Source organism: Leptonychotes weddellii, chromosome 7 (genome assembly GCF_054177405.1).
Source record: "Leptonychotes weddellii isolate Sample4059 chromosome 7, ASM5417740v2, whole genome shotgun sequence".
NCBI classification, from domain to species: Eukaryota; Metazoa; Chordata; class Mammalia; order Carnivora; family Phocidae; genus Leptonychotes; species Leptonychotes weddellii.
Window position 1 is genome coordinate 3520111 of NC_138375.1, and position 16549 is coordinate 3536659.

The 16549-nt window shown below is 53.2% G+C and overlaps 1 protein-coding gene across 1 annotated transcript in view; it reads left to right on the top strand.

Annotated features, from left to right (window-relative positions):
• Window positions 1-16542, top strand: part of ADAMTS16 (ADAM metallopeptidase with thrombospondin type 1 motif 16) — a 131345-nt gene extending 114803 nt beyond the window's left edge. Inside the window, exons 18-21 of the mRNA XM_081825784.1 lie at window positions 11318-11519; window positions 11679-11873; window positions 12536-12760; window positions 15492-16542. Of these exons, the coding sequence (XP_081681910.1) occupies window positions 11318-11519; window positions 11679-11873; window positions 12536-12760; window positions 15492-15530 (661 nt within the window). The 3' untranslated portion in view covers window positions 15531-16542. The remainder of the gene's footprint in view (window positions 1-11317; window positions 11520-11678; window positions 11874-12535; window positions 12761-15491) is intronic.
• Window positions 16543-16549: the final 7 nt, after the last annotated feature.

Sequence of the window (16549 nt, forward strand, 5' to 3'; positions counted from 1 at the left end):
TGACAGCAGACCACATGGCAGAAACCCCGGGCAGGATATTGACATCGATTGCATCCCAGGGGTCGGTTTGCTTGAAGGTTCCATCTTTGTCAAACATGGGTTCCATCTGTTTCTTTGGTTTCTCTCTTAAAGCCCCCTGGGTGACAGTCCCTGGCACTCCCATACAGAAGCCCTCTGTCCGCTGCCCTCACCGACCGATCTCCCCCCCCGCCCCCCCTGGACCAGACCTCATGGCAGCCCCATTGGCTGCGTGCTGGGTGGCTGCCGTCCAGGCCCAGACTCTGGACGAGGCCACCTGGAAAGCATTCTTAGAAAATTGACTCATGAGTCTGGAGAAGATCATTTCAAAGTATTTATCAAGGAGTGAACATCCAAGAAACCATGAAGCAGAAACGCCAGAAAAGCCTGAAACCGTAGGAGGAGTGAGGCCATCAATTTAAATCCTCCTCATAAAAAGGAAGAAGCCACAGTGGGGAGAGTTCACCTTCCATAACAGAAGGGAGAAGCGACGTTCTTTCCCCCAGAAAGCAAGGATCCAAACAAGGGAGTCGAAACGCAGTGGTTGGTGACTCTTCCGTGATTTACGTCCCACTTTGCACCTCGACGTATGAATTAAACCTTCTCCTCAGCGAACGTCATTCATTTTAAAAGAAAGAAAAATGAACCCAGGTCAGTTGATGAATAGTTAAGTTAATGTGAGATACACAGGCTTTCCCCTGAGCATCACCAAATAGGCTCTCTTGAGAGGCAGGGAAAGATCGTTCAGATGTTATAGGAAATCTGACGTTGTGGCAAGGAAGGGAAAACTGTTTGGAAAGAGCACAGCCCTAAGTATGTGGACACTGATTCAATATCGAATCATTAAGAACCCTTCCAGACACTACCCTGTGTGCATAATTAGCCATAAGTAGAAAGACACAACTTTTACCTAGAGGAGCGAGCTCGCGTCTGTGATTATGAAATAGATATGCGTCACACCATTTGCAACTGAGATATGTCGTGGCCAGCAAACCTCTAACTGTATGCATTTTTCCTGGGACCTTTTAGAGCGAGGTCACTTTGGAGAACTGCCTCCCATTAGAGGTTCCCAGCCCTGTTCTGTGAGTGGCAGGCAGCAGAGTGGGTAAGAACGTGGGCTCACGGGGTTTTCTCCCTGGCCCTGCTGCACGTCAGCTGTGTGACCTTGACCATCCAGAGCCTGAGGGGCCGCAGCAAAGCCACTCCCCATCCCTGGGCCTCAGTGTCCTCATCTGTAAGATGAGAATTTCACTGGGGATGTTAATGGGAGTGTGTGTGAATGGATGGATCGGCATAAGCACCAAGAATGACGCAGGGCCCAGAGCAGGCCGGGGAGCTGGACTGGCTGGTTCCAGTCCCGGCCCGCAGGAGTCCGTAGCCTTCAGAAGCTTGTGGCCGCAGCCTGACCGTGATCCGTCGGACTCCCAGCCTGCTCATTCCTCCCGCTTGCTGGTGAAGGCGCCCGCTTCACTCTGAGCAGGCCTCACTCTGTCTCTTAGATGCCCAAGTATTTGGCGAGAGCCTCGAGCTCGAGCGTGTAGGGCGTGTTGCTTTTGGTGCTGCCGTTTTATGGCTACCCTCTGCCTCCCACAACGGGGTAGTGTGTTCCGACCCGGCCAGTAATTTGCTTTGGCCGCACTCAGAATAGGTGTAACACGCCAAAGCATCTACCTTGTAAGACCGTCCTGACTACCGTAAAAATACCCATTGCTTCTTGGTGTCCGCACAGTGTTCGAGCCTAGTATTCCTAGGCGAATTTAAGCCGGGACGCCGCAAACTCCGGCCCACGGGCCAAGTGCCGCCGGCCTCTGGTGCCGTCAGTGGGGTCTGGCTGGAGCCACGGGCTCGCCCACATGTTTCCAGGAGGTCAGGCTGCTCTCTCCCTGCCGTGACTCCCTTGAATTGTGACAACAGGGACCCTGTGGCCCACCCGCCGAGAGCATTTGCCATCTGGCCCTTTGGTCAGCTGTTTGCCAGGTAACATCTTCCCAGCCAGATCAGGGTCCTCCTAGAAAATGCCGCCCCTGAGCCTGGCTCAAGTCCACAGGCTTCCTCCCATCAGTATGTAGGCATCGCTGGGGGGGGGTTGGATGACGGGTTTATTCGGACATCTGTCTTCTCAGCAATTTGGGTGACATGTTTTATTCTCCTTCCTCGATTAGGAAAGTGGCGTATCTTCAGGATAAGAAAGTTTGTCTAAAGAAAGAAGTAAATTAGATTTAGGGTCAATAAACATGCAAGCTCATACTCATACTGCTGGCTTTTGCCTAAATTGTATAATACCCTAGCCAGCTACCCACGTGTCTAAGCGTGGTGGGTGGCCTCACGGGCCCGTTCTCTGAACGAGGTGGGAGACGAGCCACCTCCCCTCAGGGTTGCCCAAAGGCAGCTTACGAGGCCCCACGATCCTCCTCCTTCCCATGACTCCGTGAGTGTTGGCAGTGTCTCTCAGGACTTCTTCGAGGATCTACCTCCCTCTCTCTCTGAAAGATAGGGTTTGGGGAAGGACTAGCAGTAGTTTCTCATCCCTTATAAACCTTCACCCTGTGGATCCTGAAGGCCATGCTCTTCCGTCAGAGGTCTTGGCTTTTGATCCGTCTCAGAGGAGACAAGGAACATCTGTGATGGCCGTCTCTAATTTAGGTTCATATAATTGAGATAGCTTCCACTTGCCTTTCTTTAGATTATGAATAAATGTATTCAGTTACCTTTCCTTGCGGGGCATTGTTTTCCATATTCCTTCATCCCCACTCCCCCATTTTTAGAATATAATTCTGAACTATCTCAACAATTCTCATAAGCGTGAATATCCTAAAATGGCATACTTTCAACATCATGATCCCGTTATCACATTATTTTTACCCATGTTGGAGAATCACTTAGGGGTAATGCAACAAAATGTGTGTGACTTTTACTGATTGGACGAAGCCCACCCACATTGTAGAGAACAATCTGCTACCAATTAAAAGTCTACTGACTTCAATGTCAACCTCGTCTAAAACACACCTTCATAGAATCATCTAGAATAGTGCTTGACCAAATATCTCGGTCGCATGGCCCAGCCAAGTGGCACATAAAATGAACCAGCACAGACCTGGAATCAGCCAGATGGACAGCAGAGAGCAGCTTTGTTGGACAATCAGGAGTAGATCTGGGGAGACGTGGGAGGGGCTAGAGTCAGAGAGCCAGGAGGGTTCCCCTGCCTGGAATTGGCACACACACAGGACAGCAGGGCCCGAGGGAGGGACTGCGGGCTTTGTGTTCTTATCTCTTGTCGCCGGGAGATGCTCTGTGAGCAGGGATTCGCATGGGCGAGGAGCTCCCCAGGCAGGATTCGGGGGTTCTCACCAGATAGACGAGAAGCTTTTATTCGTCCCACTGATGAAAAAAAGTTGAGCCAAGGAAAAATGACTTAATACACACAGCGCTGAACCTTTATTTTCACTTAAGCTCTAAAAACGTGCATCCATTTTCGGATTCTTTCATGGCCCAAAGCTCCCTGGGGCGAGGACTGCCTATGGAAGGTCTAAGTTGATTATTTGCAATCACATGCCTATTACTGATGGTGTCCAGTTTGAGTTTTTTTAGGAGAAAAGTGAAACTTGCCCCCATCATCCGAGTGCTGTTCAGTTTAATGACTGGTCTCTCCCGAGTCATTCCAGAGGTTTGACTTAGTTTTCATAGAAACAAGCTTCTCGGTTTTTGTGTTCGTGTTTCATCACGCTACACCAAACTTAATTATATTACGTAATGCCAATAACGAGTTCAGCCGGCAGAGGCTGTGTGCAGGGGCAGCTGGGGCCGTGAGCGCTCCCGCGTCACTGGGGGGAGCAGAAGGATGGATGCCGACAACCCAGGACCGCCCGCTCGGCCTGCGTGCAGCGCGGTATGGGCGGGGGCCGGGCTGTTCTGCCAGGAGAACGGAAAGGCCCGATGAGTCTGATGGGTCAGATCAGAGCAAGTAGAGAAGGGAGCTCTCCTGAGGCGGGCAGTGGCCCGGAGGCGGGGAGGAGCCCTGCCAGCAGCATGCCTGGTGTCCGCAGAAGAGCAGAACCGATGGAGAGAGCCCCCCGACAGAAACTCACCCAGAGGTACCCAGCCGCTTTGTCCTCCTGAGGGCAGGCCGGAGGCGTGTGACGTAGGAGGTTACATCGGCCTTGCTCAGCACAGAAGCCGCTGGGGTCCCCAGTTGGCAATACGTCCATTATCACAGCCTGTCATGTGCAGGTAAAATCCACGCCCCACGCAGCTGTGCCAGGACAGGGGTGGGTCCGCGCTCCTCAGGGTGGGCTGTCTGGGAGCCTTGGAAGGGTATCGGTACTGGGCTTTGTTACCTTTACTTCTCAGAGCTCGTCATCTCAAGGTTGGAAGCAGATCCTGTCCGTCCCAGCTCCTCAGTACGTTGGTTCTGGGATGGTCTTTCTTGGGGAAGGGGCCTGAGCTGCTGTGATGCTGTGACCTTGTAGTCCCAGCTTCCCGGCCGTGGGTCTGGGGCTGGGCTTCTGCTTCAGGGCAGTCTGAAAAACCAGGAGCGCTACACGGAACCAGGGCGCTGGTCCCCAGGGGAACCTGGGTGGGCTCTTCTAACTCAGTGATAGGGAATGAAAGTACCTCCAAAGAACCCATTCACCAGGCTCCTCTGCCCCGGGTTCTATTGACGCCTCTTAATTCTCCTCATAGTGAAGTCATGACATGAGTTCCACATGAATGCAGGGGTGGGGGGAGGCAGTGTTGAGCTGTGGGCCAGTGCCCTGAACTGTCCCAAAGAAGAGCAGGGCTTGCATTTCTCCGAGTCATGGTTCTGCTGGTCATCCAGGCCACCAGGTTGGGGAAGGAAGGGCTTTGTAAAAATCCCCATTCAGGACTCCCACCCCTGATTTGTAGTCCCTGGGGAATGGGGGAGAGGCCAGGCATGCAGAGGTGTTCGAGAGCCTCACCAGCCAGCTGAGGTTTGGGAACCTCTGTCTTGGCTCAGGCTGGGCCGCAGGCAGAGTCCAAGGTCCCGTCAGCCCCTTTGCATGCTCCCCTGGCATGAGAATTTGGGATGTTAGACCCGGGGAAGCGGGGGCAGGACCCCCTATTCTGTCAGTACGCAGTCCCAGCTGCAGTCTGGCGCAGATTGCTGGTTTGTCTGCTCTACGTAGTTACCAACCACCCCAACGCGTGTGCCTCCATGCGGAAGTGTTTGTCATCGAGGCAGCTGGGTATTGAATGGGTTTGGACGAGAGCAGGAGGGGGGCACCCCCGCCCAAGGGAGAAATCTGAGGATGGAAAGGATGCTCATCCTATGAGCAGAGAACAGCCTGGGGGCCCATGTCCCTCACTATCACCTTTGCAACTGCGTTGGTGGATGCCCTTGCTTCTTGGGGCTCAGTTTCCCCAGACCTGAGGTGGGATGGTGAAGTCCTCCCCAGCTCCGATGCCCAACCTCCTTTTCCCCGTTTTCCATGGAAACTGGATGGAGGAGCAGTGGCTCAGTGAGCCAGCCTTTCATCATCATTGAGAATCTAATGATGGCCCTTTGACCTTTTATGAGCCGAAGTTTTGCGCCCGAGTTGACAGAATGCACACACCCTCTGTGGTCAGCAGAGAGAACACCTCCAGATGAAGGACTTTTGCTGAAATAGAATTCGGAAGGCTGTCCAGGAGAGTGGGCTCCATTTCTCCAGCCCGTGTACCCCTCAGATTTTCTCCATGAAGGTGAACACTTGCAGATCTTAGAGACTCTTCTCAAGACAACTTCTGATGATGGGATGGTGAGACAGAAAAATCTGGCACAAATAGCATTTGACCCCTGAATACTAAAAACTCGCATACCCCTGACTTAGCACAGTCCATAAAATTAATATTCGCAGCGCCCCTTCTGGAGGGAGCTTTTGGTGTCCTTCCACGTGGCTTTGTGGGACTGGGCAGAGAAGCCGTGAGTGTGTGTAGGGATGAACACGGTTCGGGCTGGTGTCTGGCTCATCATAAATCTCTCCGTCAGGGTCGCAGGCGGGACGGGGTGGCTTGACTTTTGAGGATGAACACAGTGAAGTAGCTGTCAATTCGCACGCGTCCCAGGGCCCATGGCCGGGGCCACGTTCCCTGTCCAGGCCTCCTGGTTGCTGAGGTCTGGCTCCTGTTCTTGCCAGCCGGGTCAGTGACAGACTTCCCGTTCTGGGGTGAAATTGGGGGCCAGTCCCCAGGGCTGCCCCTAGAGACCGTGTCCAGGACCTGCCGCTCACAGACCGTGGCGGTGGCCGAGGGGTGATGCGTGTTGGGCATGCTGTTGTCATTTCTGAAGCGCTCACTCCTCCACTCTAGTGCGTTTGGGGACAAGCGCATGATTGCTCCATAAGCTGGGGTGTGAGCAGAGCGCAAGCTGTTTGTCCAGGGACTCTGCTATATCTGCGATGTTCACTTACACATTTCGGCACCAAGATCCTTGGCTCCTGCAGAGCCAGACCCCAAGAGCAGACGGGGCAGGCACACTCGGGGCCCACGGCGTCCTCCCAGTTCCCCACCACTGTGCCTTCAGCGTCCGGCCTGCCCCCGCTCCTTAACTTGTGACTGACGTTTTTCCTATGAAAAAGGCAGCTTTTTTTCAAGCCGGCATCTGTGTATTGTTGGATGCGCATTGTTATCTTTAAAACAGGTTACTTAGGAGAAAAGTGGGGTAGACCTCAAATTCCCTGCATGTGAAGACACGCCCATCTCTGCCCTCACGTCACACAGTCCCCGCCCAGTCGGACCACAGCAGAAGCTGCCTTCCTCCCGGAGCCTGAGCCCTGAGGGCTGAGCCTGGGGGTGCCCACGCTCACAGCCGCAGAGGTCGTGGCAGATGGTACAGGAAGGTCAGAGCAGCCCACTGGACCGTGGCAGGTGCCCCACCGCGAGCCCAGGTCGGCCTGAGCGGGCGGCCGCCCTGTGGTTGCAGCTGAATTTTCATGCCGGGCTTCCCCGTGCCCCACGCTCACGCCTGCGACTAACTCCAGCCGCGGGGGCCTCGTGTTTCCCACGGCCATCCCGCAGGTGCTGCGGCCACGATTCCTTGTGTGTACCTTTGCGAAGGTCAAGGGTTCTCCCTGAAAATGGAACAGCAGAGTGCTCAGTCTTGAAATTTCAAAAAGAATAACAGAAAAAAGAAACAAGAACTAAATTCTAAACTGAAGCCAGCAGTTACGTGCTTTTTGCGAGACTTCCTGATGCTAAATCCACAAGAGGCCCTGGGTGGCCCCGGGTGGGGCTCAGCCTCAATTAGGCCTCAGGCCCCGTCCCTGCCGCGGTGGCCTGGGTGTCAGAAGGGCAGCCGTGAGCCCAGGGATGCCCAGGGGCTGCTTCAAATACCCTTGCTGGGAATTTGCATTTTCAGAGGAAACCTTAAATAATCAAAACCAAAATGTTACAATTATTTTTCTAATGGAGAAGACAAAGTCATGTTACTGAGAAGCCGCTGATGATTGGTGACAGCTGGGGATGTTGAGTATTGAACACAGGACTCCAGGAAAGCCTGTGGAGAGACAGTGGTAAAGTCAATGGGGAGCCTGGAGCTGGGCCGGGCGGGGGAGCCCTCGGCGGGGTCGGACCCCGGGGGCCAGGCGGCCGGGTCCTCCAGGTCCTGCCCGGGAAGCCCAGCTGACTCGGTGATACCAGCTACGTGCTTCGTTCTGGTTGGTGGACTGCGTGAAAACAGAACCCAGTGGGCCAAGTACGGCCACCGGTGAGCAACCAGGCACACCGGGCTTCTGCTCCCAGAACCCTCAGACACCAGCACAGAAGCTCGAGGGGATTTTGACTCTTCCCTGAGCTGAGATCAAGACGTTTCCCCAGAGCTCTGCCTGTGAAACAAAACAGACAGTTGGCGTTTCCAGATGCCGTGTGAATGATCTTTGCTCGGGAGGATTTCTTCACGACGTGCAGCCAAGAGAAGGGCAGAGAATGGATCAACCCAGTTGGAACAGCTTAAGACGGTGGAGACAGAAGACTTAACAAGGTGGTGTGAAAAGCCTGAGAGCAGCCAAGCCGTCTTTGCAACCCCAGTGTAGACACACCAATTAGAATTTATAAGGCAGCGGGGTTGGGAGAGCAGAGGTAGGAAATGGGGGAAAACAACAGAAGAGCATCCCAGAGGCTCCAGAGGCAGAACCATGACAGCCTCGAGGCTGGAAACGGACCATGCATACCAAGGATGCGTCACGTCCATGGCTTCCCATGAAACAGAAATCACTGATCCCATCGACACCGAAGAATGAAAACATTTCCACAGCGGATCTAGAATAATTCCTACAAAGCCAGCGGTTTCTTTTTAGGTGGCTAAGACTTGGAATTACATAGTTTTCTTAGAAGCACAGTAGAATCTGTTCAGGAGAAACACGGGGTATAAAATAGGAGAAGTGCGCCAGGGCGGGGACACAGCGCGGGGACGGGGCCCCTCCGTCCCCCTCAGCCCCCTGTCCTCCCCTCACCACCTCATTTGTCACAGCTTTCACAAGAGTCCAGGTTTTGGCTCTACAGCTGTTTGGGTCCCTGCCCCCTTGAGAACGTGAGGGGAAGTACTGGTCACTCTGCTTGGACCTGTCGGTAGGCACGGCATGCCCGGAACTGGTGCAGCGTCCTGATGCCCATGAGCCTCCCGGGGCTTGGAGCCCTCATTCCCTTCTTTACGTATTCCCATACCTTGGTCTCCAGGTATTCCCAACCGCACCTTGGTCCATAGAGACTCTGAAAATACATTTACAAAGGCTTTGCTGTGTAAGCAAAATGGTTGTTTTAGACTTTTATTTTTTTTTTTTAACCTTCTCTTTGTTACTTGAATACAGAAATATAATTAATTCATAAAATAAGTAAGAGACTTAATTTTTTAGAAGTTTTAGGTTTCTAGAAAAACTGAGCCGGCAGTCCCATATTACATAGTCCCCATGCCCCCCCACACACACACACTCAGTTTACTCATTATTAGCATCTTACATTAGCATGGTACATTTGTTAGAATTAATAAACCAGTATTGATATGTTATTAACTAAAGTTCACAGGTTATTTGGTTTTTCTTAGTTTTTACGTAATGTCCTTTTTCTGTTTCAGGAACCTATCTAAGACACCACATTATATCTGGTTGTGTCTTCTTGGGCTCGTCTTGGCTCTAACAGTTTCTCAGATTTGTTTTGTTTTGTTTTGTTGGGTTTTTTATTTTAAGTAGACTCCACGCCCAAATTGTAAAACGCTGAATTTAGAAGTTGCATGTATTGCCTGCCCTCACCTCCCTTTAAAAACAATGTGCACACATGCTCAGAGAAAGAGGCCCAGCCGAAGCGAATGTGAGGCCTAGTCCCAGCGGTCCTCTGGGCAGTCTCCGTCTTCCGCTCTCTGTCCCTCTCTGCATAAGTCGGGTCCCTGCTTCGGTCCTCACGGACCCTCTCCCATTGGCACGGGGTGTTTCTGAGAGGAGTCTCGTGAACTCTCCACCAGGTGTTCTTGGCTGTTGCTTGACCAGAGTGTGATTATCGAGGTACAGCGTGCGTGTGGGAGGGAGGGTCACAAAGCCAAAGGACAAAGCAGGGGACCTTCACAAATCCCCTGTTTTACCTGAAGATTCAGGAGAAAATCATTGTTGGGTTAACTCGTACTCATGGATGGCTGCTGAGTAGACAGAAGCCCCTCTCGGGTTCAGCCAGGGACAGAGGCTCACGGGTGCTCCCCGGGCTTGGCTGTCCCGGGACGTCCCTGCATCACAACCCACGCCGACAGGCTAGGACCACGCGGGAGAAGCATGGCTGGCCCTCTGAGCTCTTCGCTGCACCAAAGGCACACCGCGCCACCAGAGTAACAAAGACCATGCTTCTCCTTGCCCTTTGCAGCAGATTTTCAACAACCAGCAGCGTGCACCCCTTTGCGCCCCGACGTTACCTGCAGAATTTCCAATTTTTGCTTGAACGCCCTGAATGGGAAGACAGATAAGAGTGAGAATCGTCACGTCCTCTTGGAGGCCAAATGGCTGCCACCTGGGGGGAGCCCAAGGCGTTCTCGCCATAAGAACACTTGTCCCTGGGCCACATTTCACCTCTGCCCCTCCTGCCTCCGATGACCGCCCACCCCAGAGTGTGCACCTTAGGGCCTCCTGCGATTTGTTTGTGCAAAGCCAGCGGGTGCTTGTAGACTGTCGCGGGCTTATCTGACCCCCAACGGTGGTACCACTGGCTGAGCCTGCCCAGGTCCATCCCACCTCTGTCAGCGGCCGACGTGCATGTCAACAAGAAATACTTTTATACTCAGAAAAGAAAAAAAAAAGTTGCTTTGAGAGAGAATATTCTCTACAGCTTCTAAAGAATTCAAAGAAAGATGACCAGACGTTATGGGTCTCCTATCGGAAGTTATCACGTCTGAGGTCATCGTACAAGAAACACGTACATAAATAAATAGAACCTGTGACCCAGCCTCTGGAGCCAGGTGCCAAGTTAGAGGATGTGCGGAAGACAGAGGAACATGGAAAGGGAAACCACAGAGATGCAATCTGCCAACTATGATCATCAGAAAGAGCTGTGGAGACTCAGCCCAGTGGGCAGTATCGTTTCTGAAACCAGTAAATGGAATAGAAAAAAATAGGTTAAGAACCCATAGAGTAAAGGAGAAGAAAGACCTGCCAACCCATTGCAAACAGCGGACTGTATCTGGATTCTGGGTTCCCGACAAGCAGATGAACTTCAGTTAGGACATTTATGACCCCGCTGGAGATGTAACACTGAATAGCATGGTATTCATGAATAATACGATATTGAATAATATAACATGAATTGATATAATATGAACTATGTGATTTGAATAATAATATAATAATATGCATAATATGACATTAAGGGATCGTGGCCTATTTTTTAGATGTCACGATGGTATTGTGGTTGTTTTAAAAACCAAACAATCCTCATCTTCTGGAGATGTGCACTGAAACATGTACACATCTGGAATTTGCTTCCGCATGCTACGGGGTTGGGGACCTAAGTTGAAGATCATTCAAGTCAGGTGGCTGGGGACACGTGGGGCCTTCCTTTTGCACATGTGTGAAATTTCCCACCTAAAAACAAGCCAGAGGGCAGAACAGAACACTGTGTTGAGGGGGTCATTTCCAAGTGCAGGTGAATAAAATCAGGGGAGGGGAGAACGATCACCAGGACAGCTAATCAAGGAGGTAGAAGCCCCAGGACCCGGCAGGCTTGGAGAGCAACTAGAAATAACCACGTTCCTGTGGGCTGTGGGTGGGATTAGTGCCGCTGTGTCTCCGGGAGAGGTGGTGCCCCTCACCAAGGTGTCTTTGTCTCCTCCCAGTTGGTCGGTGGGCAACTGGAGCACCTGCAGCCGGACGTGCGGTGGGGGCATTCAGAGCCGGCCCGTCCAGTGCACACGACGGGCCCACTATGTGTTGGAGCGAGTGGCGGCCATCCTGTGTCCGCAGCCCATGCCCTCCAGCCGACAGGCCTGCCACTCTCAGAGCTGCCCGCCCGCCTGGAGCATCGGGCCCTGGGCAGAGGTAAGTGGGGCAGGGATACGTGGGGGGGCAGCCGCTGGGCCCCCACCGGCGGATCGCAGAGCTCAGTTCTCACCGAGCCTTGCAGGGCCTGTGGTTGGACCCCTCAGGCTAGGTCTGATGGACTCCTTGCTGGTGGCTGCCCTCTTTCTTCCCTGGCAGTGCTCTCGAACCTGCGGGAAGGGGTGGAGGAAGAGGTCCGTGGCCTGTAAGAGCACCAACCCTTCGGCCAGGGCGCAGCTTCTGCCGGACGCCGTCTGCGGCTCGGAGCCCAAGCCCAGGACTCATGAAGTCTGTCTGCTCAAGCGCTGCCTCAAGCACAAGAAGCTGCAGTGGCTTGTGTCTGCCTGGACCCAGGTGGGTGCTGCCGGCTCCGGGTGGGTGCCCTGAGCCCCGGGTGAGTGTCTGCCGTCCTGGGTGGGTTCCTGGGCCCCGGGTGTGTGCTCTGAGCCCCGGGTGGGTGCTCTGGGCCCCGGGTGGGTGCTGCCGGCCCCGGGCTCTGAGCACTCCCTGGGGGGGAAAGAATGGATTTGGGCCCCAAGCATGCTTGCTCCCCTCACTTGGCTTCCTGAGGGGGGGTTTGTGAGCCCTGGGTGCCCCCGCCTGCTGGTGATCTGGGGACCAGCATCATGCCACAGTTGGGTGGTGCGGCTCATTGGGGCCCCGGGGTTTGGTCTCGTCCTCGGGTATTAGATTTCTGCACTCTCTAATATCAGCTGCAACCCAGCATTTGAACATTTCAGCCAAATGATAGCTTCAGAACTACTCCCTTCACAGTTTATGTTTGCCCTGCCCCTACTTAATGCCCCAAAGCGCTGAGCCTTAAGATCCTCCTTTTTAAAACATAGATACTGTAATTCCTTTTAAAAATGCCAAGGTCTAATCTCATAGAAATTTTACGCTTCTGTTAATGTTCAAGCAGATATAAGCAGAACACAATTTGACTCTTGCAAGATAGAAAAGACACAGACGCCAGCAAAGAAATACTTTTCACTCACATCTTGTGTTTTCATTTTTAGTGCTCTGTTACGTGCGAAAGAGGAACACAGAAGAGATTCTTGAGGTGTGCTGAAAAGCACGTTTCTGGGAAATACCGAGAGCTGGCCTCCAAGAAGTGCTTGCACCTGCCACGGCCCGGTGTGGAACTGGAACGCGCCTGTGCCCCACTTCCCTGCCCCAGGCCCCCCCTGCACACAGCTGCAGGCCCCCCTCGAGCCAGCTGGTTTGCCTCGCCCTGGTCTCAGGTAGGGTGACACTCAGTCTCCGCAGAGTTGGGAGCTGGCTGGGGCTTCGGTGGGGAACTTTCTGTGAGGGTGTACCCCCAAACCCACTGAGCCAGGTCCTGACCCTTCTGTCCAGAGTGGGTGTGGGGCCCGTGTTCCTGGGTGTGGGTGCAGCTCTCCAAGGCTGGTCTCCAGGGCCCTTGTGCCGTGTTCTACATCATCAGCCCAATCAAGTGTGGGAAAACATGTTTTATTTTCTGTAAAAGCTGGGCAGACGCCCCCAGAGATGCGTGTGAATGGGAAAGAGGTACAGGATCTGGAATAAGTTGGTGATTGTATGTTCTACTCCAGTAACCCTGAGGCCTTGCCCACGTGGGAAGAGGGTGGAGAACCCCGGACTGTCCAGGCCTGCCCGGGCTCTTCCGTGCCCCCACCCCTCCCTCCGTCCACACCGCCTTCCACTCTAAGGAAGAATTCTGTTAGTGTTGTTAACCACCTCTTACCTTGCCCCGTTTCCCGCTTTGGATTCCTGGCAGTCCTCGTCCTGGGGCCTGGCTCCCCTCCCTGCCCCTGCCCGTGGTTTTGCTCCTCTGGCCGTGCTCCCTGATTCCTGCCCGTCCCGGGTCCCCTCACTGTTCTTGCTCCCACTGCGTTTTCTGCTCATTCTCGGGGTACACCCAGGCCGGAGGGCTGTGTGGGACTCAGGCATCCTGAGCCCTTCCTGCTGGCCAGACCCCAAGGATTCTGGTCTCTGCTGGTCTGCGTGGGAGAGATGGGTGCTCACCTCAGTGAGGCCCGTGAACAGGAGCAGAGAGCATTTTCTGACTCTCTAGTCTGTTGGCCAGGCCAGAGGAGCAGAACCATGGGAAAGACCTCTGTCTCATTTGCACATGGCAGCCCCTCTCTGACTCTCCTCTTTGTGAAAGATGAAGGTAGAGGAGACAGAGGGAAGGAGTACGAGGGGTGTTTGGTGGCGGCCAGCCTCTGGGTGCCCACCGCAGCTTCTGGTTCTGTGGATCTTCAAACCTGACGTAGCACTTGCATTTAGAAATATATGAGCCCGTCTCCCGAAAGTATTTAAATGAGAAATTGTTCAGCTTAAATAATTGGAGCAGGGGGCATGTGAACTATATCCTTCTCAAGCATTTTCTGATTTAAGTAGACAAAACGTCTCAATAACTACAACATTTTCCCAAGTGGGAAACCCCTTTTGTTTTCTTGTGAGCTCATAGTCTTTGCCATGAGATGAAGCAAGGGGTGAGCGAAGAGGCGGGGTCAAGTTTCTCTGGGACAGAGGTCGTACTTTCTCTGTCCCTCGGGAAGTGTGGGTCAGAGGCACATAGAGGTGGTTCCCGAGACATTTGTCCCTCTGTCAACAGGGACACTGAGACTCCCGAAGCTGAGGCAGCTCCCCAGACTCCGGCTGAGCCAGCGTTCAGCCCACTGTGCTTCATTTGGAGACTTTGGGAAAATTTAGAAAAACAGAGGTTTATCATCATTTCGTTTAACCCAAAACCGAAAATACATCTTGCATAGCTCTCTCCAGTATGAAATATTCAATGTGTTTGTCTAAGAAATCATTTTTATCATAAGCTGCCTGAAGTTCTTATCCAGCGTGACTCATCTATTACGTTCTGAGACTATACCATTTTGGGAGTCATAACTCAAAGGGTTATGTTTGCTGTAAGCGCTGGTACTCAAGACTCTGGATCCCCAAACTGTGGGAAATTGTCGGGCCATAATGCATGGCCTGTGCCTGGCTGAACTCTGCCCCCAGACAGGTTTATTCTTGTCACAGTCGAAAGATCATGGTTGCTGTTATGTGATCTTTAGGGTTTCTATTGATTTAAATGGCTTTGCTTATCACATTTCATGGCGGGTTGCCTGGTAGGTCTGACTTAAATCATTTTGATCATTTGGGCTTAGCGTCAGGTGGTTCACATGCTAATTTGGCCTGGGAATGGCTTACTTGGTGACACCTGTTGGACTGTCTGATTCTACGTGACAGAGATGGGAGTGTGTGCTCGGTGCGGGAGTGTGGGGGCTCCAGATTGTTCCGGGGGTTCTTCACCGGGACCGTGCACCCCTGACCTGGAAACCCAGAGGCTCTGAGGGCCAAGGAGCCAAGTCGCTGATGATCAATATGGCAGCTATGACAAGAGTCGGATTAAACTTGTGTCAAACTCACACACATGCCCACGGGCACACACATGTACACAAGCAATGGGCATCCATGCACACGGGCATGCACCCACGCAGGCGCACACTCACACACACACACACGGGCATGCACACACCAGGGCATGCACACACGGGCATGCACACTCCAGGGCATGCACACACATGGGCATGCACACACACACATACATGGGTATGCACACACACAGGCATGCACACACCAGGGTTGGCACACACGTGGGCATACACACACAGGCATGCACACTCCAGGGCATGCACACACGTGGGCATGCACACACACATATACACGGGCATGCACCCACACAGACATGCACACACCAGGGCATGCACACACATGGGCATGCACACACACACACAAGGGCATGCACACACGGGCATGCACACTCCAGGGCACGCACACACATGGGCATGCACACACACACACACACACGGGCATGCACACACAGGCATGCACACACCAGCACACAGAACACACAGGCTTCCTGCACCCTGCTGTCCAGTTGCCTGTCCACCTCTAAGAATTTGCTGCTGATCTGCTATCTTCGTCTTGCAGTTACGGGTGGACACAGGGAGACAAGAACCTTCTTGCTGACACTGCTGGATAAGGGCCACAGCACATGCCACCCGAGTCGAGGGCGTTTCTATTTGTAAGCCATTAAATTTGTACAAAAACTCCCAGCTGCGTTTATGTTTATTTAGAGCAGAGGTTGTAATGATGAGGCCTTTGAGGGCTGTAGTCTCTCATCCTGACCTGAGACCTTGGTCTCGGGGACAGTGGGGAGCGCTCCGGTGGGGAGCAGCTGCAGACTTGGAGAGAGAGCACCCCGCCCCCCAGGCCCCAGGAAGGAGACAAAAAGGGAGAAGCGTTCATGGGTCTCCCCGGAGGGGAGAGATGTCATCACAGTGGGACAAGGAAGGTATGAGACCTCAGACTCTCAGGAATAAAAGTGGATTTGTTTACTAGCTGTTCCTGAGTTCGGGAGCTGAGCCTGCCCTGCAAGAAGCCCTTGGCACTCGTGGGTCCCGTGAATGGGGGGGGGGGCACGAATAGAGCCTTTGAATAGAGCCAGCCAACCATCAGCCAGGAGCTCAGAGCAGCAGGCATCCCCAGGCTTTTGCCGTCGGGCCAGAGACACACAGTCATCCCTATAATTTAAAAGAAACCCAAAGGCAGACATTATTTTGAAAATGTATCTCTTTGGATTTCTGATAATGACTAAGAGTGATGATCAGTTTTCCCCAGTCACCTCTTCAGAGCAAATGTAGCACCTTTGGTGCAGGATGTCCAACAAAGCACGGGGATTGTTCCTGAGACAGACGAAGTCCAGAAGGGAGAGCGTTTTCAGGATTTCAGCGTTCTGGAAAATGTGCGCTTAGCAGGTCGCCGCTCAGACCCCCGGGGAGTCTGAGACTGGCACACCCACAGGGGTCGACTCCGAGGGCGTCAGCACGGAGGGCTCCCAGGAGGTGCCGTCACATTAGACAAGGTTGTTGAATCCTGGGATGGCAAGAAGACCCAGTTTGCTGACCTCGGGGTGGGGGGGACGCTCCCCCTGGACCACAGCTGATCCCCCCTAGTCGGGCAGTCTTGGAAAGGGCCCTGCCTTAGCT